This window comes from Pteropus medius, unplaced genomic scaffold, assembly GCF_902729225.1.
Source record: "Pteropus medius unplaced genomic scaffold, Ma_sr-lr_union100, whole genome shotgun sequence".
NCBI lineage: Eukaryota > Metazoa > Chordata > Mammalia > Chiroptera > Pteropodidae > Pteropus > Pteropus medius.
The window spans coordinates 13,188,409-13,215,947 of NW_024349800.1; the positions used below are offsets into that span (position 1 = coordinate 13,188,409).

Genomic DNA, 27,539 nt, shown 5'->3' on the forward strand with positions numbered 1-27,539 from the left:
AAAATATAAATTATTAAGATGGCAGAAGACAATGTATCTTTTCTAACAACAATTATAAATGTGATGAACTCACTGCATGTGTTTGTGTGTGAGAAAAATTCAATTGGGACAAAAATATATTCTTTTCACTGTAATAAGTGTTTTAAGATGAAGAAGATAAAAAGGCTAAAATTAACAATTTAAAACTATGATAGTTTATTAAAAATTGTTTAAAAATAATAAATCAGGATCTTGAGACTCCCTCTGTAAAGACAATGTGTACACTATGAAGATATGTTAGTGGTATAAGGACAAAGAGGGTACAGGGGTTAAGGAACATATCACTCAAGTATATGATGACAGGAGACAAGACTCCAGGTGGTGAACGCACAATGGCATATACAGATGTTATGAAGTCATATATATATATATATATATATATATATATATATATATATATATATATGTACACATGTATGTATATACACATTTTTTAAAAAAGATTTGCTCAAGAGCCTTAGTATCAAATTTCTATTAGGAAAAGTGCTGTTGTCTTACTTTGGGTCACATGCCCATCCCCAGAGGGCTCAATTGTTACCAGAGGTGATGGTTATGTTTATAAAACACAGTTTGGGTTTAGGGATAGTTTTTGGATAAAATTCCTTGATAAAGTGGTTCTGAACAGATGCTACAATGAATCGTTTACTACAGTTTCTGATAACAAATAATTGATGAAATAAGGAAACAAAGCTAATTAAACACATTAGAATTCATAAACACTTTGATTGAGTCCAGCTTAAGGCTACATTAAAGTTAAGATCAAAGATATATTTACGTGTGCAGCTCATGAATTCGCTTATAGAGAATTTTGGTAGTAAGACCAATGTTTCAGCTTTATTGATCTCATAGACCTTGGGGGCAGGGATGGGGTGAAAAGTATAGGCGAGTTCCATGGGCTGTTCTCAGTGTAGCCAGCTGCCTCACAAAAGTGTAATTTTGAGTCACAAGTGTAGAGAGTAGATAGAATCAGTACAACTATGTTAAGTATTACTAGAAAAAATACTCAAGTACATGCCCACCTGGTGACTTATCAATAACATCATATTTGTAAATGAAGGAAAGCACATTATGATAACGTCTATACATTTTTAGGATGCTTCCTTAAAAATCTAAGTTCGTAGTTGGCCATTTTATGTGACTTGAACGAAAGAGAGAGTTCATACAGCTTTCTTTATAGGCTGGTACTTTGTTGCTTTGGGGGACATTTTCATAGATTTACATTTAGTAAATATATCCACATCCAAAAAAAGATATGTATTAAAAATTGGAATGCCAGCTGACTAAGTCAACTTATAAAAACTTCAGTGAAAAGTAAGATATTTTCCACGATTATTTTAAAATATGATGTTTACTGGAAGGAAAGTCCAGAGAATTACCACAGATGAAGTGTGAGTGTATTTCTCCCACTTGTAAATGAGCTCTTATTTCCTACAGTGTATATTCTAGTCCACAATGAGTCATTTTCAACATGTTTCAATTTAACTCCTAATACATTTTTAAACTTGGCAGGCATATTTAGATGAACATTACTTCCAGTTTTAGAGACTGCTTCTAAATTATGCTTCACTATTACAGTCATCATGAAAAGTTCTTTCAGTAAAAAGAAAACAGGATTTATTGGAAGTGTATGTTTAAGGGGAGCAAAAAAATTGGTTACCACTGAATAAAAATCAGATAGTTAAACTTTTAAAAATTTTGTTACTACATAAACCCTCTTAACATTATTTTTTAAAAGTTGTAGTTATAAGGTCCTTTTCATTGATAGAAGATACTTAAAAGAAGAAAAGAAGATTTATCCCAGATAATAAAGTTAACGTTTATTGATCTCTCACTATGCCTAGCAATATTTAAGTGTTTTATGCGTATTAATTTTTTAATGTCCACATAATGGTAGTTTATTTTCTACAAATCATTCAGCCTTTGTTTCTGATATAAAACCTGGAGCTTGGCACATTTCTGGACATATAACTAGAGTTACATGAGTGTTTTTAAAAGCTAATGACTTTATGGAGAATCGTACACGTTACCAATTCTTGATTCTTTGCCGGATTTCAGTGAACCAACCTGTTCGTTGCTACTGTTTTAATATTTTTTATTTTTACTATTGTGATTTTTACACTGCGCTTTATTATTCTTAACACTTTAAAAGTTCCCAAAAGTTAGAGTTGGGAAGAACTTAGAGATTAGAGACCATTGAAAACATTCCACTCATTTTGCAAATGAGGAAACAAATCTAAAGATGTTATATGACTTGCCCTTAGCTATGCTGTTATTAGGAGCAGAGCTAGAAGTAGCCATCTGTTCTCTTCATTCCCATCCCAGTTGTTCATTCTGCCACGTCATACTTTTAGAAAACAGTATATGAAGCATAATATGTGTGATGTTAAACAACTCAATAGGTACATTTTTGTTCTCCAATATACATATTTAAAACAACAGAATTTAGAATGATACTGGATTAATGTCCTATGGTTGCCAGAATAAATTTCCACAAACTTTAGTGACTTAAAACAACAGAAATTTGTTGTCTCACAGTTCTGGAGGCCAAGTCTGAAACCAAGGTGTCTGCAGGGTAAAACACTCTTTAAAAGCTCTAGAACCAGTCTGTTCCTTGCTTCTCTCATCTTCTGGGGGCTCCAGGCATTTGTTGGCTTCTTGGCTGTGGCCACATCATAGTTTCTGCCTCTGTCTTCACATTGCCTTCTCCTCGGTATGTCCCTTATAAGGATACATGTGATTGCATGGAAAGCCCACCCAGACAGTCCAGGACAGGCTCTTCCCTCATGATGTTTAACTTAATCACATCTGCAAAAGACCCTTTTTCCAAATAAGGTAATGGTCACAGGTTCTAGGGCTTAGGATGTGGACATATATTTCAGGAAAGGGCCACCATTCAACCCACTACATATGCCTTTTAAGTCATTTGAATTAATATTCAGGTCCTCTAATAAGAGTAACATTTTATTTTTAAATTTTCCAACCAGAATTTTATAAGGTGTCAACTAGTGTAGAGGTGATTAAAATTCTATAAAGTTGGATTATTTTTTCAACCTACTAATGTAACATTTAGCAAATTACCAACTCTTAAACAAATGGCCCCTTAGAGATTCTAGACTCTGTACCATATGATAGATGACATATATTTATTATTAATTAAAAGTCATCCTACATGATTTTTAGTAATGAGGACATTATAGGAGTGACATTAAGGGTTAAGGAAAATAGTTGGACATTTTTAAGACACTGTAAAAATTTAGCTTTATGATAAGCTATATTAATTTCATTTAGACCATTTAATTGCTTTTTTCTATCTAACAATTAACTTTTGCTTTACTATAATTGAGATCCATTAAATAAGATCTTGACTGCTTTAATAATAAAAATGACTATTTCATGTATTATTTTGTTGTGCTTTTTCTATTCATTGAGCAAACTTTTAGCCCTTCTGGTTTTAATAAATGTTTTTGCATAACCTATGTATTTATATAGTATATGCCACATATGTATTCATTTAGTTTCTCCTGTTGTAGAAGTTATTGTTGCTAGATGTGAAGATATTGTCAATTCCTCTTAGCCATTGAAATGTGTCACTGTAAATGAAAGAACATAACCAGTATGTACAATTCTGCGCACCACAGAATTAAATGAAATTTATTATACAATTTTAAGTTCTCAATAAATGTTAGCGATGATTATCATCTAGTTAGTTGATTTTTAAAGTAAATATATCTGTGTTCTCTGTTCAGTATCATAAAGATAAAGGGTTGGGAGCAGTCTCTGACCAGATCTGGTAAAACCGTTTCATGCAGACGGATAACCTTCACTGTTACAAGGCCCTACAGAGTGGGAGGTTCCTTTCCTCTTCTTACTTTAAATTTTAAGGATTAGCAATTCATTTATTAGGATTTGGGATTTCCCTTGCATATTTCTGTAAGTTTTAAAAAATATATGCATGTGTTTTTTTAAAACTTAAAAGGCAATTTGTCTTTATTTTACAAATGAAAAATCTATATATTTGTAAAAAGTAGAAAATGAGTTGATGTATCTTCAGACAGCAGGAATTAAGTGACAACCATGTATCTATTATTAGAATTCAGATGTTTTCTTTTAATTCACTGGGACCCCAAATGTGAATTTTTATTAGCTAGATTATTCATAGATACTCTAAATGTAATGATGCCTATCATTTCTAAAATTCCATATGTCCAAAATCACAGAGATGGAATATGCCCAAAGAATACATCTCCCCGCCTACAGGCAAGAGTGCACCTCGATCGTTCTGGCCAGATAGGCTGTCCGTATAAAAACCTGTAAAGGAACTCTTGTACCTGTAAATGACAATGAAATGCTAGCTTTGAAATAGTTTTTTAAAACAGTTTACAGGAAAATCAAGGTATGGTTAATAGCTTGTCATTTATGAGAATGGAATGTTCTGTATGTTGGTGCCACAGAACATGTCTATTCTCATTCATCGTCTTTTGCCATTGGTTAAATTCAGCATTTGATCCAGAAATAACTCAACAGATGTTTAAATGAGAAATAATGTGTTGCGAAATTCAATCATTTGTATATAGTAAACATAGATTTTTTTTTAGACCAAAGTAATAGCAGTTATAAAACCAAAGTTAGATTCTTTAACTAAAGTGCTAATCTCTAATTTTTGAAAATTTGAACTATGAACTGAAAGATTCTAAAAGAAAACAAATTGTTAGCCAGTTTTTCATGTTGCTAACTGCTGTTTACTTCCACTTGGTATCCAGAATAGCCAATATTGCCTCTGAATTTTAATATAAAACTGCCTTTTCCCATCGCATTCAGTAGTCCCCTTAAATATTAAGCATTCCATTTATAAGAAATTTGTAAGCTCTGATCGCTTTTCTGAAGGCTTATGTACCAGTTTTCATACCACAAATTTTAGGCAATACTACATTTACCAAGTCATAGCTAAAGGTTATGGCTCCTTAAATCATGCATACATCTTTGATGATAGAGAGCACTAAAGCAATGTCAAATTCATTCATGGCTCAAACTTCTCATGAGCTTTCAATAAAAATATTAGCAGTAGTGATTCTTGAGCTTCATTTAGATAGCACTGTGAAAAAGAATCTTTTTCTCCATGAAATTTATAAAAATTTATTTTATAACCACTTTTATGAATTTTTAATTGCATATACCATCTGATAAATGTTATAAATCTGTATCTACATAATTGTACATAAAGTAAAATTCACTACAGCTAAATTCATTTTTCTTTACCATTTTATAGTAGAACCTAATAGAAATTAATCGCCATGACTGCCTCTTCCCCATGAGAAGTGAGTCTTTGTAGGCCAGTTCTGCGAGCTGTTCTCGGCTTCTCTTAATTCTTTGACATGTGGATGAACCTAGGGCTTTCTTCCTGTCAGTTCCAAATGTTTAACATTGCTTGCCTTATTTCCTTTTATTTTAAATGAGAGCCAACATTATGAACTCTGCACTTTACTGTGTACATCAAAAGGCAAAAGAGAAACATATCTCTCCCCATGGTTTCAGAGGAGAATGTGGAGAAAAATATGTATGTTGTGCTCAGATTTCTCTCTGGTAGAGTTTGGACTAATAAAGAGATAAAACACCTCCCTAAATTTTTCCTATAGTGGACTAGAAATTATTCAAGTAAGTACTCATTGAACCTTTGTGCGTGACATCTTAGAAGAATTTTAAAAGCACTAAAAGAATAAATGTTTGTACATATTTATATTTTAAAGCAAAATATTATATATCTTAAGGAGTCTGTAGTGGTCTAAAATACCCTATCTATTTTAAGGGAATATTGAGAATGACCTTTTAGAAAAGGTGGTATATGAAACACGTATTTATTTGAAGGGTGAATTTTGATGTGCAGATCAGAGAGAAGGGCATTCCAGAAACTTAATAAATCTTTCTAAACATAAGAGGAAAAAAAATTAAAGGATTGTCAGGAAAAATAGATAATTCAGTGTACAATTAGGTCAGAGGTAAATAGTTTCATATTCCAATAGGCTTGGATGTCAGAATAAAGAGCTCATATTTGCTCCAGTGAACAATGAGGGGTGACATGATGAAAACCACATTTTAGATAATCAGCTTGGCAATAATATATGGATATCTATTCAGGGTAATTCAAGATATCCTGAATAGGAGTGCCTGAAGTCTAGGTGAGAGGTAACAATGGCCTAATCAATCTGATGGCATAGGGGATAGATGGGAAAATTGGTTTTAGAAATTTTCTAAATGATGACTGGTGAAGGTTTTTCTACCATGCTCTCACTTACACCTCTTTTCAGTCTTCTGCAATATGTACACCTTAATGTATTTAGTCTCCAGGAGCCAGCCCGAGTTAATGGCATTGGGGTTTAATGGCTTCTCTTAAACTTTAAACCTATCACGTTGTCCATCCCTGTGTACCAGAGACCTCTGAATTGAGGTTTTCACTATAAACCCTGCTCATAACATGATCATAATTTTATTTACTATTTGCTACTGCCACCTTTGCACCTGTCTTTTTCAAGATCATCATGATAAGGGGTGCTTATTTTAATGGATCAGTAGACATTTCTTGGATTTCCCCAAATATCGTCTAATAGCTCCCAATTCCACATTCTGCATACATCGAGTTCAATATAATTTATGTTTAAGAGTACTGTTTGTGGTGGTAAGTTGCCTAGGTTATGATACTATTACTACTAGACACACGACTTTGGGAAAGTTATATAACTTACGTGTCGCAGTTTCCACATCTTTAAAGATAATAGTAGCTAAAGTCGTAGAATTGTTGCAAGGATTAAATGAGTGTGCGACTTAGTGTTTGTCACATTATATATTACCTGTTGTGGTTATTGAAGGATTCGGTAACTGGTTAGATTTGAAAGTATCTTGGAAAGTTTTCTGGGTAGTTGAGATGACAATGATTTTATTATCGGAAATAGGACTTTCAGAAACAGAACGAACTCATGGGTGAATTAAGGTTATTATTTTGACTTAGGACTCGTACTTGAAGTTCTAAAGCACCAATCACATCACTTCGTAAGGTATATGAATGTCTAATCACTGTGTTGCATACAAGAAACTAGTATAATATTATATGTCAACCGTAATTGGAAAATAAATTAATTTAAATTAATTAACTAATTAAAGCACCAATCTTGTGTAAAATGTAGTAGACAAATAGGAATGAGGATTTCAAGCCTGGGGAAAAAAATCAGGCCTAGAGATAAAGATTTAAGACATGTCAACATTGTTGAAACTTACTCTGAACTCTGAAATTTAGGAAAGGATTTAATAAATATCTAATATCTGTTATGGGTCAGATAATATGCTAAATGCTTTAAGGGTATCTCATCTTTCATTAATTTTATTCTCAATTTTTATTTCTTACTATTGTTATTTTTTAAGTGAGGATATTAAGGCTAAAAGAGGTTGTTTTCTAAAAATGTCAGCTGGAATCTACAAACAAGCCACTAAAACTAATAATAAGTGACTTCAGCAAGATTGCAGAGTACAGGGTCATTATGAAAAAAAGTCAGTTGTATTTCTATATACCAGCAATAACCAGTTGAACATTAGAAATTAAGAGTTGTTTAAATACCTTTAATAATAGTATCAAAAATATTAAATACTCAATAGATAAAATTAACAAAATATGAAGCAAGTACAAGACCTGTACACTGAAAATTAGTAAATATTGCTGAGGAAAAGTAAGACGGATCTAAAATAGTGAGGTAGATCATGTTCATAGAACATGGAACACTCGGTATTGCTAAAGTATTAGTTGTCCCCAAACTGATTAATAAATTCAATGCATTCCTGATGAAAAACTCAGCAGGTCATGTTTGGCAGAATTTGATAAGCTAACTCAAAATTTACATGAAAATTCACATGACCCAGAATATCCAGAACAATTTTTAAGAAGAAGGATGAAGGGATAATACATAAGGAACTTGTAGTCTTTTGGACAACGTGCTGGAATATTTTGATACCCATATGCAAAAAAACTGAACCTCAATCTTTATCTTACACAGAATACAAAAATTAATTCATAATCATTTATAGATCTAAATATAAGAACTAAAACTAAAAAAATCAGTAATCTTTGGTTAATCAAAAATTACATAAATAGGACACAAAGAGTATGAACTGTAAAGAAAAAATTTATTTCTTACCAAATAAGAAATTTTTGCTCTTCTAATAAAAAAGAAAAAGGCAAGCCACAAACTTGGAGAAGATATTTACCAAACACATATCTGATAAGGTATCCAGAATGCTTACACTTAAGACAAACTTCCCAATAAAAAAAAAAAAAAAAAAAAAAAAAAGGCCAAAGGATTCGAATAGACATTTCACAAAATAAATGACCAACAAGCAAAAGAAAAGATGTTCAACATTATTACTCATCAGGAAAATGAAAACTAAAACCACAATTAGATACCACTATGGCCACTAGAATGGCTAGATTTTAAAACACTGACATTACCAGATGTTGGCAAAATTGTGGATCAGCTGGATTGTCCACATGTTGCTAGTACGAATGCAGAATTGTTAAGTCATTTTGGAAAACAGTTTGACAGTTTTCTGTAAAGGTAAATATTCACATACTGTATGATTCAGCAGCAACCTTACTTCTAGTTATTTACTCAGAAGAAATAAAAAACGTGTTCACACAGGACTTGTATGTAAATGTTTGTAGCAGCTTTATTCATTATAGCTCCAAGCTGAAAACAACCCAAATATATATCAGCCAGTGAATGTATGAATAAATTTTGGTATGTGCATACCAGAGAATAATACTCAGCAATAAAAAGGAACAAACTATTCATATATTGCAACAACATGGATGACTCTTTTAAAAAGAATTATGTTGAATTGTTTTATTTCATTTATGTGACATCTAAAAAAGGCAAAACTAATGACACAAACCAGATCAGTGGTTGCCAGGAGCCAGAGGTAGGTTGAAGGAATTGACTTCAAAGCAGCATAGAGAATTTGTGGGAATGATGGACATGTTCTGTGTCATGATTGTGGTCATGGTTACATGACTGTAAACATTCATCAAAACCTATAGACTTGTACACTTAAAATTGGTGAATTTTATGTACGTAAAATATATCCCATTAAAGCTATTTTTTAAGAGGTTATTAAAAGTATTGCCAAATGAGTGGTTGTGCCAATATTCAAATCTATTTCTATATTCTCAGGGTAGGGGTGGGAAAGTCAGCCAAAAAAATCATTAGTAGTTTAAGATCTCTTACTTTCAGATGATGATGGGAATGAAAACTAGTATATAAGAGGTTAAATTGCGAAAGTGCAGAGTGAAAACTACTATATAAGAGATTAAATTGCAAAAGTGTACTGTAAACAAATGGGAAAGGGAGGAAGGTTATTAGCTGGGAGGGAATGGCAGAGTTAGGTGAAAGCTGAGGTATTTTTTTCTTTTAGAACAAAAGAGAGCTAAGCATGTTAGTAGAGCAGAGGCACTTGGAAAGGGAAATTTTGAAAATGTAATCGTAAGTGATGGTGAGAAAGTTAACGTGTTTGGTAAGGTCGAGCAGAGAACTAAGATCCTTCAAACCAGAGAAGGAACGTTCTCAGAAACAAGAGTACAGGAAAAGAAAGAAAATTAGAGTATAAAGAGGTTTTACGGTAGAGAGGAAGGAATTGGAAGAAACCTTTCCTGGATAGATACTGATTGTAATAAAGAGGAAGTCATCAAATAAGAATGCAGAGGGCTCTGAATGAAAGTTTATTGAAAAACATGGTGGTTGTTCCAAAAATTGCTGTTTAATAAAAAACAGCAATTTTTGGAACAACCACCATGTATTTCAATAAACTTATTCCAAGCAGCAAATAAGAGCCAGGTCATGGACTTGGTCAACATGTTGTCACTGATGTGCCACGGCTTCTCTTAATTCAACTCAGAGATTGACAGTTCAAATCAGAGGCAGACCAAATCCAGACTGCCATCTGTTTTAATACAGCCTACAAGCTAAGAATGTTTTTTCTATTTTTTAATTATTAGAAAAAAAAAATCAGAAGAATAATATATCATGACACATAAAAATTATATGAAATTCAAATGTTAGTGTGCATAAATAAAGTTTTATTTGAACACAACAGCACTCATTTGTTTATGTATTGTCTGTGCCTGCTTTCATGCTATAACTGCATGGTCAAGTTGTTGCAACAGTTTATGGCCCTCAAAACCTAAAATGTTTACTCTCAACCCTTTCCAGAAAAAGTTTGCTGACCCCTTATCTAAAGCATCTATGCCATCTTTTCAGCAGCTTTAATTAAGTAGCAGTGGTCATTAGCCATGTCCTCCAGGACCACTCACATGTCATCAATGCTTATTCCTGTGCATCTTTTTAGTTGGGTAAATGAAAAATTATTTGACTTTGAAGACTTAGTTCATGGTAAGGAATGTTACATCCCACTGACTAAAAGAAAAGCTCTGTACTTCTGAAATTCCTATACTTTAAATATTAGAACATCTCATGGGTCATAGGAAAACACAGGGAACATGATGAGACATCTCGGCGTGGCCAGAAAGCATGTAAGGTCACCTATCATTCCCCGCCCCACCCCCAAAAGGCTTTTTTAAAAAAAGTTAGGGCGGGGGGGTGGGCTTTAGCAATCTTGAATATTTAATCTTATTCAACAAACACATAATGCTTACTATAACAGCACAGTTCTAAGCATTTTACTAACATTAATTTATTTAATCCTCATAAACTGGTTAGATTGTTACCATTATTATTTCCATTTTATAGATATGACACGGGCAGTAAGGAGCAGGCGTGGAATTTGAACCCACACCATCTGGCTTCAAAATCCTTGCTCAACTTAGTTATATGTAAATATACTAAATTACATTATATAAAACAATACTTCAGTCTTATCACAAGAACCTTCAAGGTCAGTTGAGACACATTTTGAATCAACTAATACAGTTTTCCAAAACATACTACCTGTCACCAATTTTTTTTTTCCACTGTTTGAATCCATACATGACATTGTCATTGTACTTTCATCTTTAGCCACAAGTATCCATTAAAATAATTTTTTTTATTCTTCTGGTATGTTTTTGATCTTCAAATGAGATTAGTTATATTTCTTTTTAGAATCATCTTTAAAACCTATTTTTATTATAGTTGTGAGGCTGCATTCCAGAAATAATTATTAAATCTGTGTTAAATGGCTTTGCTTCCGTGTTTGATTCCTTCAAGTGAACAATATCAGCACTCAAAATTTGCATCCATTGTGGTCTTTGCAAGGCAGTGTGTCTTCCCTAAACAGTATTTTGCATTTCAAAATAAAGTAATTGAGAGAATTCTCAATAAGAGAGATTTTACAAGCAGTGACACCCTTTTTGTCCTAAGGATAATTTGAGGGAAAGGCCTTATCTTATATTCACACCCAGTATTGGCAGGGCACAGAGCCAATTTTGTCCAAAGCAAAACAACTCTTTTCTATAGACTTCCTTTTAGGACATCTGTAACACCCTCCACCAACCGGAACCTCCTTAAATCTTTGACCCAAAACACAGGTTTTGCTCTGCCCTTGGAGAGCCTTTATGTGTTTTATTCTTTTGGGGGAGAGCTCTCACCTGTTTTTTTCTTCTGTGTTCAACTTTCAGTCATGACCTTTGTCTCTACTACCTTCTTCCTTTACCTGTGTGTGTCCACTCTTACCTGCCAGTGGTGTGTTGCTGGAGATTATATATGTGTTTTTGGTACATGCTTTATTATTATTTTTTAATACTTTTTCTCACTTGGATACAGGATATTATAGTGTAAGAGCCCAGAAATTTGAGACAGTCATGGGTGCAAATTCCAACTTTTCTGGTTACTTGGGCAAGTTGTTAACTTTTCTGAGTTTCAGTTTCTTTTTCTCTAAAGATAGAATAATCCTAAATTCTATTAGAGTTTTGGAGATGATTAAATGAAAAATACACACACACACACACACACACACACACACACACATGCAGAGCAAATATAAACAAAGCATTGAAATGCTAGGCTCCTTTCCTTTGTATTGGTCTCTGCACATGCTGACCAGCAGACGTGCCAATTCAGGTTTTCTCTTAGAAAATGCCTTAATGATTCATCTCTGTCTTTTGATCACAAGCCTCTCACAGCCCACTGGTTTGGGTCTTGGTTACAGTAGCAAGACAAAGAGGAGGAGACAGGGCAATAATAAAAGTGCCAGCTTTCCACCAGCCTAGAGAGCAGAAGCGACTCTTTCTGGGACATGGGAAAATGTAGGAAGAAAAGTAAGGCCCATGATAATATTTAAGAAGAGAAGGCATTTCTTCAAAATAATAACGTACTATATTAGAAATATTTAATTTGTTTCATTCAATTACTATTGAGTTTTTATGATTATATTAAGTACTTTGTTATTTCACTTTTATTCTGTCATGTTTATAGCCATAAATAGATGGTTAAATAGATACCTTGGTATGTCGATATCTTCTGGAATTTTATAAGCGTTCTCATTTGATAAACAGCTGTAGAAATAAAAGTATAATCATAACATATGTGTTAACCATGCTAACTGGCATAATGTTATATTTTATATTTACCTTTTTAAAAATCTCAAAATAATATTTTATAGGAAACCTAATAAATAGTTATTTAGTCTAGTAAGTCTAATGAGAAAAATTTAGAGACAGTGGAGCAGACTTAACAAAGTGATTTATTCTCTTCATTATTATGTTTTTCTTCTTCACTTCTGTTTTACATGCCCTCATGATAGACTTCGTTACATTCTTGTAGGTAGACTATGAGTTGCACTTATAGTCCTAATATTGTGTGTACATTTAGCAACATTTTTAATTCATTGCAGAACTTAGATGTATCACACTGTATTGTATTAACTTTGCTCTTTCTTTTGCATTTGTTTTTCAAATGTTTTTAGAATGTTGTCATGTCTCCTTCTATTATCTTAGTCATTAGCCAAACTGTACATTTTTAGAAACTTTAATCTTTCTTGTAGCTCTGTCATGCCTATCCTATAATCATTTTGGTTTCTTTTTTCTTCACTCCCTGTAATTTGTTTTCATTTTAAACTGACAACTAAACCTACAAATAATTATCTTAATTTACTGATTTTTGACATTTTTCAGAAAAGACTGCTTCTTATCAGATTAGTTTATGAGACTTTAGTATTTTCTATCTTGGCTTCAACTATTTAGTAATTTAATTTTTATGGTGCCCAAAACGGTTAATGTGACCCCATTCATTTAGTAAAGATGTATTAAGAGCTTATAGTATACCAGGTGAAATACTTCATTCTAAGAATCCAAAGATGCATTAAATAAGATTCTTGCACTCAGATAACATTTTAATTGTAGAAGGCACTCTTGTGAGCATTTTATGTCTATTAGCTCATTTAATCACCCAGAATTCAGCATTCTCAAGTCTGTCTTCAAAGATTTCAATTCAGTAGATCTGCCAAGGTAGAGCCGTGACATCTATAGTTCTTAAAAGTTCCAGAAATGGTGCTGATGGTCATTCTCTCAGGCTAGATAAAATCTAGGAATCACCCTCACCCTTGGAAGAGTAAAAAAAAGGTCTTGCTCTGCTACCAAACTACTTAGATTTGAACCCAGAACTCTGATTTCTAGATCACTGTTCAGGAGTTTCCTGGAGTCATGGAATTTCTCAACTCATTTTCAGAACACTGATTTGTATAAGACTTATATGTCTGCCTGTTAGTAGGAAGTTGGTCTAAATAAATGATTGTTGGTTACATTTACCTCCCTTTTTGCCTTGTACAGTACTTTGTATGTTAACTATAGTAAATTGATTTCCTTTCTTTGAGCTATATGTTATGGAAAAATAGGACAAAACCATGATTAACCTCTATTCTGCCACTGTTCATACTTGACACTGTTCATAAAAGCATCCTCCCAAAGTGCTTTTTTTTTAAAAGACTTCATTTTGTTAGAGCATTTTTTATGTTCACAGCAAAATTGAAAGAAAAACAGAGGCCTTATGACTTTTTTAGATTCAGTTTTATGGTTTTTTTTTTCTTTAATGTAGCCCCACACTCTGAGGTATATATTAAACGCAGCATGTAATAGTTTTGAGTGCTGTGAAGCACTGATAGAATAAATATTCTTGGTTCAAAGGATGATTCAAGCAGAATTTTAAGTGTTTGTTGTCATGTTGTCACAAAAGGGAAAACAGCTACTCCTTCAAACACTGTCATAAAATATTTTACTCTAATTTTATCTCATGCATGCTTTGATTTATTTTAAGGCAACATTCCTTTCATTATGTTTGTTTCACTTAAGTACTTTTATCTTCACATACCTGCAGTGCGTATTTTTTGCCTTTATAGGATGGCCAAATAATACTACATATTGTTTATTTTATTAATGACATTACATACTTTATTTGATCATGATATGATAGATGCATTGAATTACTCTAAATACATGCTTGAAATTCTTATAAATCCATGATACAGTTGTTAAACATACTCAGCGTTTCTAACTCTGCAAAAAAAGATCTCTCACATTCATTTAAGAATTAGCTTGTAAGCCAAAAATGACAGATGTAGTATTACAGCTGAGAAGTGAACTGGTTGAAGAAATCATCTAAATAGCAGAAACATTTGGACAAATAGCCAAACGCCTTTTAAATTCCTTTCTATTCTTCTGTAGTAATCATTGCTGAAACATTGATAGTGGTTCCATAAGTTTCTCTACCTGCTTTCTTTTCAGTTTAGAAAATTCCACAATTGAAAGGGAATGACCAGCTTCTAGAATCTGTTCCTGTCAATGAAAGGAAAGCAATTTCACATGTCTTCTCTAATATATATTAATTGTTCTAAACATGTGTTCTACCTTCGGAACTTTCACATGTTCAACATATTCCTATCAGTAAATTTCTTATTACTTACAGTGATTCTCTACTAGGAAACAAACATATTCCACTAAGAGGATATAGTACAATACAAAAAGTCGATATGTTATTTGGATAACAGGAGATTCTGATCTACCCTCCTTTCCAATCGATATATAAATTTATATAATTAAAAAATATAACCATCATATTTAAATATTAAAGATATAGTGATGAAAAGTTATTTTAAAGAAATATCTAGGTTTTCACAAATCTTCCTCAAAATTTAGTAGTAAGTTGTATTTATATAAATGTCAGTGTATATATAAATGTACATTAATTTGGTATCTTCTGAAATACAGAAAATTAGATTAAAAATTTTTGCTTTTGCTTTTTTAAAATAGCAGATTAGAAATTATAGATTGAGTATGGTAGAGCAGGGTGCTTATTTCTGAGTTCGGAGATCTTTTAGATGTTTTCAGGATATTAAAAAACTAACCAAACAAATACTTAATTTACTAGATATCGATGATGTCATGATAAGTACTTCATCCCTTACTTGGCTAATAATACTTGGTTGGAAGAAGTAAATTATAACTCAGCCAAAATTATTTAAATGGAGTTTACTTAATTTTTCATTTTTTAAATTGCTCATATCAAAAAATTTTGAGTTGCATTTATTAAAATTACTTTTAAGTCAAACCATGTAATAAAAAACCAAGAACTTTCTTTTCCAACCTCCCTTCTCCCAGATATTTTCACCTACAGTGATACCATTTCTTCAGGATGTATGCTTTTTCTTTTCTTTATATGCAACTGTGAATGTCCTTATATGATTTTGATGTATCCATGATACATATCTAAATATGTATGTAAGTACTAAGTCAAGTCTATATTTTTTAAAGAAACGTCAGAATATATGGATCCAAATGAGCATGTCCTCCAGTAAAGCAGGCACAGCTGGGGCTCAAGCTTTTCCACACACAGCCAGGCAGTGTTCTCAGTGTGGTTACTTTATAGCACATCCCAAGAGCAGCGGCCTTTAACCCTACCAGCTTTCTTCCTTCAAGGATGTATTTTGGTTTTGGAAATTCAGACTTTATTCAGAGTAAAACCCATTGCATCGGATAATAAACCGGGTACTGTTAATTGTTGTGGAAAACGAGGTGAGAAAAGAGGAATAATTAAGAATAGAAAATTACAGGGCCAATAAAAATAATACTTATCTAAGGAGTTTAATAGCATAGGAAGTTTTTTAAGTTATAATATCAGAGAAAAAAGGATATTATATTCTATAGGAAGGTATGCTTCACATATAATGTGGATAGCAAACATTTTTATATATGATAATATCAAATATTGGTGAGGATGTGGAGAAATCACATTTCATACATGTCTGGTAGGATTTTAAATTGGTATTGCCAGTGGGAGGATAATTGGGCAGCATCTATTAAAATTTAAAATCCTTTGACCCAAGAATTCTACTTTATATCTTTCTTAGAGAAACATTCATTTGTCCAGGAAACATTTAGGATGGTCTTTGAAGTATTGTGTATAATTTAAAAATTAGAAACAATCTAAATAGTCATCAGTTTAGAATTAAATAAACGAATTGGAATTAATTAAATGATTATGTCTACATTGTGGTCTCCTGAAAAGAATGAGGTACAGACATGGAAAGATCTCAAAACTCATTAAGTGAAAAAAGAGAAGTTGCAGAGTATATGTGACATGATGCCATTTTAAAAAAGAAGAAAAAGACTGATATATCCTTCTGTGTATAATACACATGCATTGTGTATTTAAAAAAAATTTTAAAAAACCTTTAGGAAGATACACAGAAAACTGATAACAGTGGTTGTTTCTGAAAGGAGAAATGAAGTTACGAGTAGTGATAAAGATGTCTGTAATCTACATTTGTAATATTTGATATTTTTACCCTACAATTGGATTTCACAAATTACTTTCAAAATTGAAAATATTTACTTGTGCAGAGAAGAATAGAAGCAAAATATATGAAACTATAGACAGCAGTTATTTGGGGGGCTTATGGTTTTTATTTTTCTTTTTATTTTCTGTATTTTCTGAAATTCTATAATAAATATTGCTTGAATAATCAGCCTGAAAATTAAAAAGGCACTTTTTAAAAGACACATCGACTATAAATAGCAAAAGGACATTTCTTAAGTAGTTTATTAATTACCTCAAAATAAAAATGAATGCAAATTATTTTTAAACAATGACAGATTGTTTGTGCAAGTAACTATTTCCCAGTCCTGTGAAATAGTAGCACTCATCCTGATATCACCCATGCATTTTTTTAAAATTTAGTCTTTTCTTTTAGCTACAATTCATATAGATTAGACTCTCTACTAAATCCATTAGTATAGTTTTGGTACATAATTTTAGCTACCAACTTTCAAATCAGTATGAAGGATTTCTGTTTCCTTCATATATTTGATATTATATCTCTTCTTTAAACTGAAAAAGCCTATGTTATATAAATCTCGAATATGATATAAAGCCAGTAAATATTATCTGATTAATCAGTTAAGTTCTAAAATACAGGTTTCAATAAAGCCTGGTATACATGTCTTTGCTTAGATATTACCTTAACAGAGAGATGCCTTCCCTGCCCAACCTCCTTAAAAAAGCACCACCACTAATATCTCTATCATTTTCCATTCCCTCACTCTGCTTTATTATTATTATTAATTGATTTGAACTTATTAGCATTAGCACCTTACATTTATTTGTCTATCTCCCATCATTAGAATGTGAGCTCAAAGAGTAGTTATGGTATTCATGGCTCACTGATAACCATCATACCTAGCACATTTGGTTCACAATAGATATTGTTAAATGAAATAGATGTTGAGGAACAACATATTCTGGTTAATGGAAAGTTAGCCCTTTGTAAAATAGCAGTTATTAAAGAAGAAAAAAAATTATACTTTTGTAAAAAGTATTGTCTTGTGCCTCATATTCATTATACTTTAATTGTATAGTTGGTGGAATACTGGTTAATATAATATTACATATAGATACAGATACAGATGTAGATATGAATATACTGTTGAAAGCAAGGGGGAAAAAGCTGTAGAGGTAATTGAAAACTCAGTAGTTTAGTATTTTAACCTAAGACGATTAGCTTTCCTCAGCCACAGAAGAAGAAAATCCAAATGAACAGTTTTTAATCTCAATTCTTAATTGGAGTAAGTGAATCGTAGGGTTTGGTTAACTATATTCAGTGACTCATCCAGAGGCATTCTGAATATGTGGTACAAGTCTAGAAATACAACCAAAATTCTCTGTAAAAAGACTGAAAATGAGTTTTATCTACTCAAAATTAGAAATAGCAGATGAAAAGAGTAGTTAAGGTATAGATTAGTTATTAACTCAACCAAGATGAGTTATTTAAGGGAATTGAACATTAGCTCTATAAAGCCTTAGTAAAAGAATAAGTGGAAAAGGAGCCTGAGACACCAAAGTAAAGTGCGATTGATATCCCAACCTTTGTAGTAAGCAGGATTGATTCTCAGTTGATTAGAGATGCCAACTTCTGCCTTCGTCAATTCCCTTTTCCCACAGCGAAATCTACCATCTACCCAAGGCTTCCCATCTGGAGATTGAGGCCCATCTCTGTTTCAAAGAACTCTTTTTACATATAGAAAGTTTTATCATCAGTCTCTGCCCCATTCGCTTGTAGAATTTATAAGTAAATTACCCTCCTCACACAAAGGATTTAGAGGTCCAGCCATGACTACCTGCTCTCGTGTATTCTTCTAAACCACAGTATTTTCTCTGTATTGACCCAAAGTACCTTTCAGTGCTTTCTGCCCAGCTAATCTGCCTAATGCCCGACTACTGAAGACACCCTTTCCTGAACCCTTATCAGTCACTGGAAGTTGTAATAGTTTCCTTAGCTTCTTTTGCCAGTCTTCCTTGTGTAGGTTTTACTTCCTGTACCCTTTTATCTACACACAGCTGTCCTCCTGCACACACACTAATGCCTTTCCTCAACTGCTGCACTTCCTTACTTCCAAACGGACCAGCTTGAAAAGTGGTGCTGGAAATTACAGGAACTTTACCACTGAATACAATATTTTTTGAGTATTTTGCCTTAGACTGCCTGTCTACCAAGTGAGATTAGACAACTGAGTTCAAAATAAATATCCAGTTTTAATATTGGGTAAGCCATGAACATTTTGTGGACAAAATTAAAAGATCAGCTGTTTCTCATTGGAAGAAGAAAGTAAGATTAAATAAAAGGCTAATAACTATGTGGTCTTTCACCTTAGTGATAACCTGTTGCTAAAGGCTGGGAACAAATCATATACATTGCTTGGCTTAATACATCAGAGTGTAATGAGCAAAACTTTCACCGTAGTTTTTATGTAAAGACTGCTAAGGTAGATACTGTTATGAAAACTTGTTATTTAAAGTTCTATCTAGTGCTTTCGTTCAAATTAGTTCTCTCATTTCTGAGAATCCAGTGCCATGCTGATGTCTCTCCTGTGGTTATTTCTCAGTATTATAGAACATGTCATGTACCTAGAGTTTAATTCACCATAGCCTGAGAGCATTTGTTATGGGTTAGCATCTTATAGCTCAGCTTCCTAGCTAATAGCTGATTTCCACCTTTTTAACATGTCCTCTCCTTTATATGTCCAGCCCAAAAATCCGTTTCTGTGACAATTCCTTCAGAGCAAGCATTTTATTCTAGGACTTTATATTACTCTTCTTACAGTAGTATGTGATATGTGGATGAATCTTATAAAAAACTTTTTTTTAATTAAAAATGTAGCATAAAGACTTATCCAGCCAAATTGGAGCCTGGGATGAGATGGCTATGAGGATAGTTGAATATTCTGATTATACGTTAACTTTATAGGAAATCTGACCTCTTACTGGCTGAATTAGAATGTTAAACATAAAGTGGTTAACATGTAAATAACATTGACTTAGTTCAAATAAGATGTTCACATTAAGAGGCTAAGATGAGATGAGTCAACTTAGTAAACTGTGACAGGTTATATTAGCAAATCATGCAAGAGGGAGTTACCTGAAGTTATCAGACTAAGCTCTATCATCTCTTCCTTGCTTATGGAACTGCTTTTGCAGCTCTAATGTTTCTTCAGCATTTTCACAGTTCAATTTAACAAATTAAAATGATAATTATTATTACAAAGGCATAATGATTTGAAGCAGATTCTTTCATTGTATAAACATGGGAATAGATTAGTCTTTTAGAATTACGTAGTTTATAGAATTATCATTTGTTTGGTCAATTTATTAAACAGTATTCTCAAATTTCATTTGTTCTACAGAATTAACTTTTGGTTTGTCACTTTATGAAACTTAGCATTCTCAAATTTCTAGGCGATAACCATTGTTAACTTTCCAGTAATACAAGGAAAGAATAATAGTGCTAAGAGTAACTTTTAAGTGCCGTTTAATGAATGAGAAGAACAGGTAGAATCTAAAAGCTAAGTCTTTAATTTCTTATTTGGAGTTTGCATTGATCTCAGAATTACCCACAATGTCCTGAATCCATAGGAAGGCAGTTTAATCTTTTCAAAACAAATTATTTTAAAGATCAATATCACATTCTAAATAACTTATCCAGAACTTATTTTCGTAATGCAGTCTTGTGTGTCCTTGTGTGTTATATATCCTATTTTAATATATAAAATAAGTATTGATTTCACACATTTTATACATTTATATTATAAAGCAACTTATCCCAGGGAGTACAGGGACATTTTCATGTCAGTTAAGAGTAAAATAAGTTTTTACTTCTTCACACCCATGAGGATGGCTGCAATCAAAAGAGACAATGATAAGTTTTGATAAGGGTGTGGAGAAATGGTCACCCTCATAATTGCTGGTGGGAATGCAAAATAATAACACCACATTGGATAGCAGCTTGTCAGTTCCCTCAAAAAGAGTGTGACCATATGAGCTAGCAGTTCTTTTTCTAGATATTTAACAAAGAGAAATGAAAACATGTTTATGCAAAAACTTCTACACAAATGTTCTTAATAGCATTCTTCATAGTAGCCAAAAAATGGGAACAGCCCACATGTCTGTCAACTGATAAATGGATAAACAAATGTGATATATCCATACAATGGAATTATTCAGCCATAAAAAGTGATGAACTACTGATTCTTGCTACAACATGGATGAACCTTGAAAATATCAAAAGCACATATTCTGTGATTGCATTTATATGAAATATCCAGAGTGAGCAAATCCATAGAGACAGAAAGTAGGTTCGTGGTTGCGAGGACCAGCAGGGAGAGAGGAATGAGGAGTAGCTGCTAGATGGTCATGGGCTTTCTTTTTGGGGTGATAGAAATGTTTTGTACTTAGTGGTAGTGCATAACTTTGTGAACATAATAAAAAAAATGGATTGTGCAGTAAAAAGTAAATGTACACTTTAAAAGGGTGAACTTTATGGTATGTGCATTGTCTCAATAACAAACATCAATGTTGGCTTGTCCATATAAAAAAGGTATTTTTTTTTTTAACTAAAATTGTAAGAAGATATGCGTGTGTGTGTGTGTGTGTGTGTGTGTGTGTGTGTGTGTGTGTGTGTATGAATATGATTAATCCTAGTACTTTCCAAAAAGTTAAAAACACAAGCTAACATTCACCTTAAAGCCTTGCTATATATTATCTATACCAATATGAATTCAATGGAACTTCCACCAATCTGAATGTGAGTCGCTTTTACCAAAAATAAGAGTGCCAAGAGTGAAGTAACCTATAGCAAATATCTAATGCCTGTCTTCTCTGAGTATACTTTGAATGATATTGTTATCGTCACTCATAAGAGTGAAACGACCTTTAAAAAACATTTGAAAGTTTATCTGACCAGATGTGCCAGTTAAGAATATCATGTAATAGTGGAAAGATCATTGCTGTAAAGTCAAATATAGCTGGATTTGAGACCCAACGTAAAATATACTTTTAAAGAAATTATTTGATATCTTTGAACCTCAGGTTCCTCATCTGCAAAATACTTAATAGGGTTGTTGTAGAGATCTAATGACATATGTCATGAATAAGGCACACTGTGCTATTTCCCTGCCCCACATATTCTTGCTGCTTCTTCCTAGACTACTTCCCACCCCATACCCGCTCCTGCTTTGTGCGTGCCTGCGCGCACACATATACCCTCGCCTTCCCTCCTTCCTTTCCTCTCCCCCTCTCCAACCAATTTAGGTCTCTTCCTTTATTATCCTAGTATAGGACTTAACCATACTCTGTTGATAAACTTCACATTTATTTGCCTGTCTTCCCCCAGAAAACTGAGTTCTTTAGGGGAAAAAAGCATATTTTGTCTACATTGTATATATAATTACCTAGCACGTTGACTAGCACAATAAATATTTGAAAAAATGAATTTTACTAACATGTCTAGCACTATATGAGGTTCATAATAGCTCCCTGAAAAGGTATAATATCTCTGTGATTTGCTTTCTGTTAGAACAGAGTCAACCTGAAGCATTTTTAAATTTATAATGTGTGATGATTTATGTGTTCAATGGAAATGTTTTTATTACTAGTTATACCTATAGAATAAAGACAATGTTCCTTATCTGTGTTGTAATAGACTACTTGTAGTTATGTATTTATCTTTATAATTTGTACATTATGTACAAATAGAGGAAGTTTCACTGGTATGTTTTGTTCTCCAGACTTAGCATATTTCCATATATATACCTATCAAAATTATTTACAAACCCTTTGCTGAATAAATGTAAGTTATTAACTTCACAATAAAATGGGGGTGTGGAAAAATAGAAATAATGTTTATGTTTATATAAATCATCGAGATTTCTTTAGTCACATAACCATTCTGTTTCTTTTAGGTACAGAGAACTACAACTTAGTACAGAAAGCAAAATATCAGAATTTCTCCATCAAAGTAAATTAAAATCTTTTGAAAGTGAGCGTGTTCAACTTATACAAGAGGAAACTGCAAGAAATCTCACACAGTGTCAGTTGGAATGTGAAAAATACCAGAAAAAATTGGAGGTACATGAACAAACTTTTCTTTTAAAATTAGCATAGCATGTGAGCTCCATAAGCACAAGGTCTGTATCATACTGAGCTTTATAAATATTTGTGTTACCTATGAGAAAGGGCATGTGTCCTTAGTTTTAAAAGACTTCTTATCAAGAAGACATACCTTCCTCTTCTAGATAAATAGGTGGAAAGAAGGAATGTACTATTTCCAAGAAAAGAAATGCAAATTGCTAAGAAATAAAATAAATGAAAATATGTATTCTCCCTAACAATTAAAGAAATGTAAATTTAAACTTTTTAAAACTTTATATAAGTCTGTTGTTTTTAAAGTGCCGACAAGAGTATCCTTAAATGGCAAATCTCATGCATTTAAAAAACAGAATGTCCCTTCTGGAGAGCAATGTAGTAATCTGTGTTAATGTCCTTGAAAAGTTGTTCCGGTAATTTTAGTTAAAGGAATTTTTCTTAAAAAAATAATAAGAGATGCTTCTAAAGGTTTATATTAATGGTGTATATCAGCATTATTATAATAAAAATTGGAAATAACTTAAATGTGCAATAGTAGTTAATTAAAAGATCTTCAATTAGTATAAGTCATATATTTTGCTGTATTCATGCACTGTATGATTACATGCAATTACGTTCTTGAAGATTTTAGCTTTTGGGGAAATAAACATTAAAAACAGTGAATGAAAGATTAGATAATCTCATTAGCATGATTAACAGCTGACATGTAAGTATTCATTACGTATCTCAGAGATTACATTTCTGAAAAGCACTTTGATAAGTAAATTAGATTTAAAAGATAAAGAGTCTCACAAAAAATGAAGCCTTAGGGAAAAACATACAAATAATATTAAATACATACATATTTAAAGAAACATAAGTAGAGATTGTAGATGATGTTCACTTCTCAAACAGACCAGTGTTAGCATTTAAAACTAATTCAGGTACCTTTGGGGAAACTGCCTCAGTCGTAATCTACTGCAGCATACTCTCCCATACTTCTTCCACTAGACAGTAATCCACGAGCTGAGTCTTTTGCAAGTTCTGTTTTCCATGGTTTAAATTTCATAATTCCTAGCAAAATACCTTTCCTTTTCACATTGGAGGGCTATGCTTAAGGATGTGTCTTGGGTCAGAGTGGTAGGGGGTATTATATATAGGAAAATAGAGAAGCACTTTCTCTCTAATTTCTGAAACAAACATTTCACTAAACAATACAACATACAGTGCTAATGTTTTCTAAACCATTCTGTTTTGTTATTTTTAGCTCGTTGCAATCCACATTGATTTCATGAGCTCGTAAAGGTTATAACTTGCAGTATGAAAACCACTCTCCCATAGGCCTACCACTTGGTCTGTGGATGCAGGCGACTAGTAATTAATGTGTTCCTTTGTGTAAATGTCTTATATAGAGAAACACCTTAACTTTATTTTTTATTCAATGTATATAATAAAGTGCTTTGTAATTTTCAACTAAAAACAACTAATTTGTTTTCCTTAGACATAAACATATTTTATTTCCTCAGTCATCTCAACTGAGCTTTCTCTTCAAATCTAAATCATTAAAAAAAAAACTAAAAATATTTTTGGATCACATTTTTGTCTTAACTGTTACCTTATTTAATTGAAATTCTTTGAAATTCTTTTCTTTCACTATTAGGTTTTAACTAAAGAATTTTATAGTCTCCAAGCCTCTTCTGAAAAACGCATTACTGAACTTCAAGCACAGAACTCTGAGCATCAGGCAAGGTTGGACATTTATGAGAAATTGGAAAAAGAGCTTGATGAAATAATAATGCAAACTGCAGAAAGTAAGCCTCCCACCTCCCCAAATACAGCTTTTTATTTCTGGCAGCATAAAGAACTTGGTATTGTTTCTAAAACTGCTTTGGTACATTTCTTTCAAATATAATTTGTGACTTTTTTTAAAAAGATTTTTTTATATTTTAAAAATTAGTCCTAATTCCAACAGTTGGGATAAAAAAAAATCAGTTTAACTTTGGTAGATTTTATCTTTTCATTTATCTAGTTCACTCATTCAGCAATTATTATCTACATATGCCAGACTCTAGGGAAATGTAGTTCATGCAATAATGCTTGCTTATAGAGGTTCCTAGTTTGGTCTACTGGGAGAGGCAAATATATTAACAGATAATTAAAATAGTAAGCTAAGTGCTATTAGCAAGAGGTAGGCAGTTCTTAGTAAAAGTACACATGAGATCTGAGTTAATTCAACCTTGGAAGTGAAGAATACCTAAGAGGGGAGATGACATTTTATATGAGTCTTGAAGAACAGATAGAAATTCTTTGATCTACTGTTATAATCTTTGTTTAATTTCTACCTCTTCTTTTTTCCCTCTTCCTATTATGCTATGTTCCTGTGTTGTCCCTGATCCTAAGGGAATATTTTAAATTAATATTTCACTATTGATTGTGATGTTTGCTCCAGTACTTTATTTTTGTTCAAAAGTCAGAAATAACAGTGTATTCTTTTAAAAGTGGGTTTAAACTTCAGTTGAAGTTAAAGTAAAATTTGAATCTTTTTGGGGCACATCTTCTTTTAAAGATTATGTTATATTTATAGGCAAATTTAAGAAAAACTTTTATTTCATTCCTATCAGTGTGGTCAGTGGTAATTGCAATAGTTTCCAAATTTATCTTCAGTTTCTTCACTGGAGTCAGAGTAATAATCTTTATAAAATACAGGTTTGATCATACCATAAACCTGCTTAAATGCCTATCATCTTAAGACAATTGAAAGTCAGATCCTTTAGCATGACTTTTTTATGATTAGACTCATTTATCTTTCTACTTCTCATGCCTTATCATTGCATATATTATTTTCAAAGGCCAATACTCTTCCGTAGTTCTGCAACTTTGCATATGTCCTTCTGTCAAAACAGATTAGGAATAGAAGGGAACTTCCTCTATCTGATAAAGGATATCTGCCCCCAAAATTGATAACTAATATCATACCTAATGATGAAATATTAAATACTTTCCCTTTGAGGGAGAGAACAAGGCAGGGGTTTATATTTTCATAATTTATATTACACATTATATTTGAATCCCTAGCCAGTAAAAAAAAATGAAAGGGACAAAAAAGTATAAAGATCAGAAAGGAAGAATAAGACTGTATTTTTAAATTGCAAAACAATCACTTAACACTGATAAGTACCTTTCACTGTACATAAATTTTATTTTTTTAAAAAGAATTAAATAAATATTGAACTATCATTGATGATTTTCATATTGAACTATTGAGAGTTGAAAGGCATCCAATAAAAGATATATTTATGGGTGAATATGAGGATGGAAAGAGGTATGATAAATAAATATAGTACAGTGTTTAATTTAGAATCCGGATATAGAGCCTATGGATGTATGTACAGGTTTTTCAACTTTTCTATACGTGTAAATATTTTCTTAATCAAATCTGTAGAAAAAATACAGAAATTAATTTTTTGCTGTGATATTATATAAGCCATTTTAAAACTATCTTCAAATAAAATATATTTACTTGTACTTGGAAGATCAAGAACCTAGATTTTTCTCTATCTATTCACATTGGAAATTAGAATATCTTGTTTAATGAATACTTACTGATTAACGGAAATTTCAAAGATGTAAGCACAGAACATTCTTTTAGTACTATAATGTTTATGATATTCAAGGGATTACCATCTAATTCAGCTAATTTCAGCTGACATAAAAATGATTAGACTTCATTTTTTAAGACGTAACCATGGCAAATTACAGTATCCTGTTTACACCCAATTGCTTTTTTTTAATCAAATAAGTGTGTTATTTGGATATTTGAGGAGTTTAGTTTTTAAACATCTCATCAAGCTGTTAAAAGTACAAGTATTGACTAAAAGCTAAACAAATTCAAATATAAAATGAAAATCAGATTTCCAGTTGTCAAATTCAGGGACCTTCTGTCCATCTTCACCCTGCTTGCAATCTTTGCTAGGCATTTGTCAGGTTTCTCAAAACTCTTCTCTTGCTCCTTTAATCATCTGCTTTTGATTGTTTCTTCATCGCTTTTGTTATCTCTTCTTCTTCTGTCTAACTCTAGTGGTTCCCATGCTTTTTTCTCTTCAGTTCTTACTTATCTACTTTCTAGATAATCTTATCCCTTCCTAGATTTCACTTACTATCCATAGACTAGAGATCCCACAGGTCTATATGGAGCTCCTGCAGTGATTGACCATCTAACATTATTTACATTTTTTCTTCTCCCTGAAACTTACTGATTTTCTTATATTCTTAATCTGTTAATAAGGTTAAAGTCTGTCTGATTACCCAGCCAGCTTTTGTCAGAATTGATTCCTTCCTTATTCTATCTAGTTCCTCATCTCACCTCCACACGTGTTCAGCTGTCTAGAATCCAAGTTCTTTTCTCCATCCTCCATTTTGATTATGGACCATGTCTCAACTGGTTATTACTATAACTCGTCAAGAGTTCTCTGTGCTACCAATATAGGCTATGCTTTTCCTCATTATTGGAATTTTTTTGTACAATATCAGCATCAATAACAAAAATCTATTGGTCATGTCACCTTCCTGTATTAATTTCTTGTTGAC

At 32.3% G+C, this 27,539-nt stretch overlaps 1 protein-coding gene across 7 annotated transcripts in view; it reads left to right on the plus strand.

The window, feature by feature from the left end:
• The window catches only part of PIBF1 (progesterone immunomodulatory binding factor 1), a 149,634-nt gene that overhangs the window by 56,810 nt on the left and 65,285 nt on the right, over positions 1-27,539 (plus strand). For all 7 annotated transcript variants that reach the window (XR_005658172.1, XR_005658171.1, XM_039886833.1 and 4 more), the window contains exons 11-12: positions 22,790-22,955; positions 24,613-24,763. Coding sequence is in view for 5 of the 7 variants with exons in the window: in XM_039886833.1 (XP_039742767.1) it covers positions 22,790-22,955; positions 24,613-24,763 (317 nt within the window). In the remaining 2 variants the exon portion in view is untranslated. The remainder of the gene's footprint in view (positions 1-22,789; positions 22,956-24,612; positions 24,764-27,539) is intronic.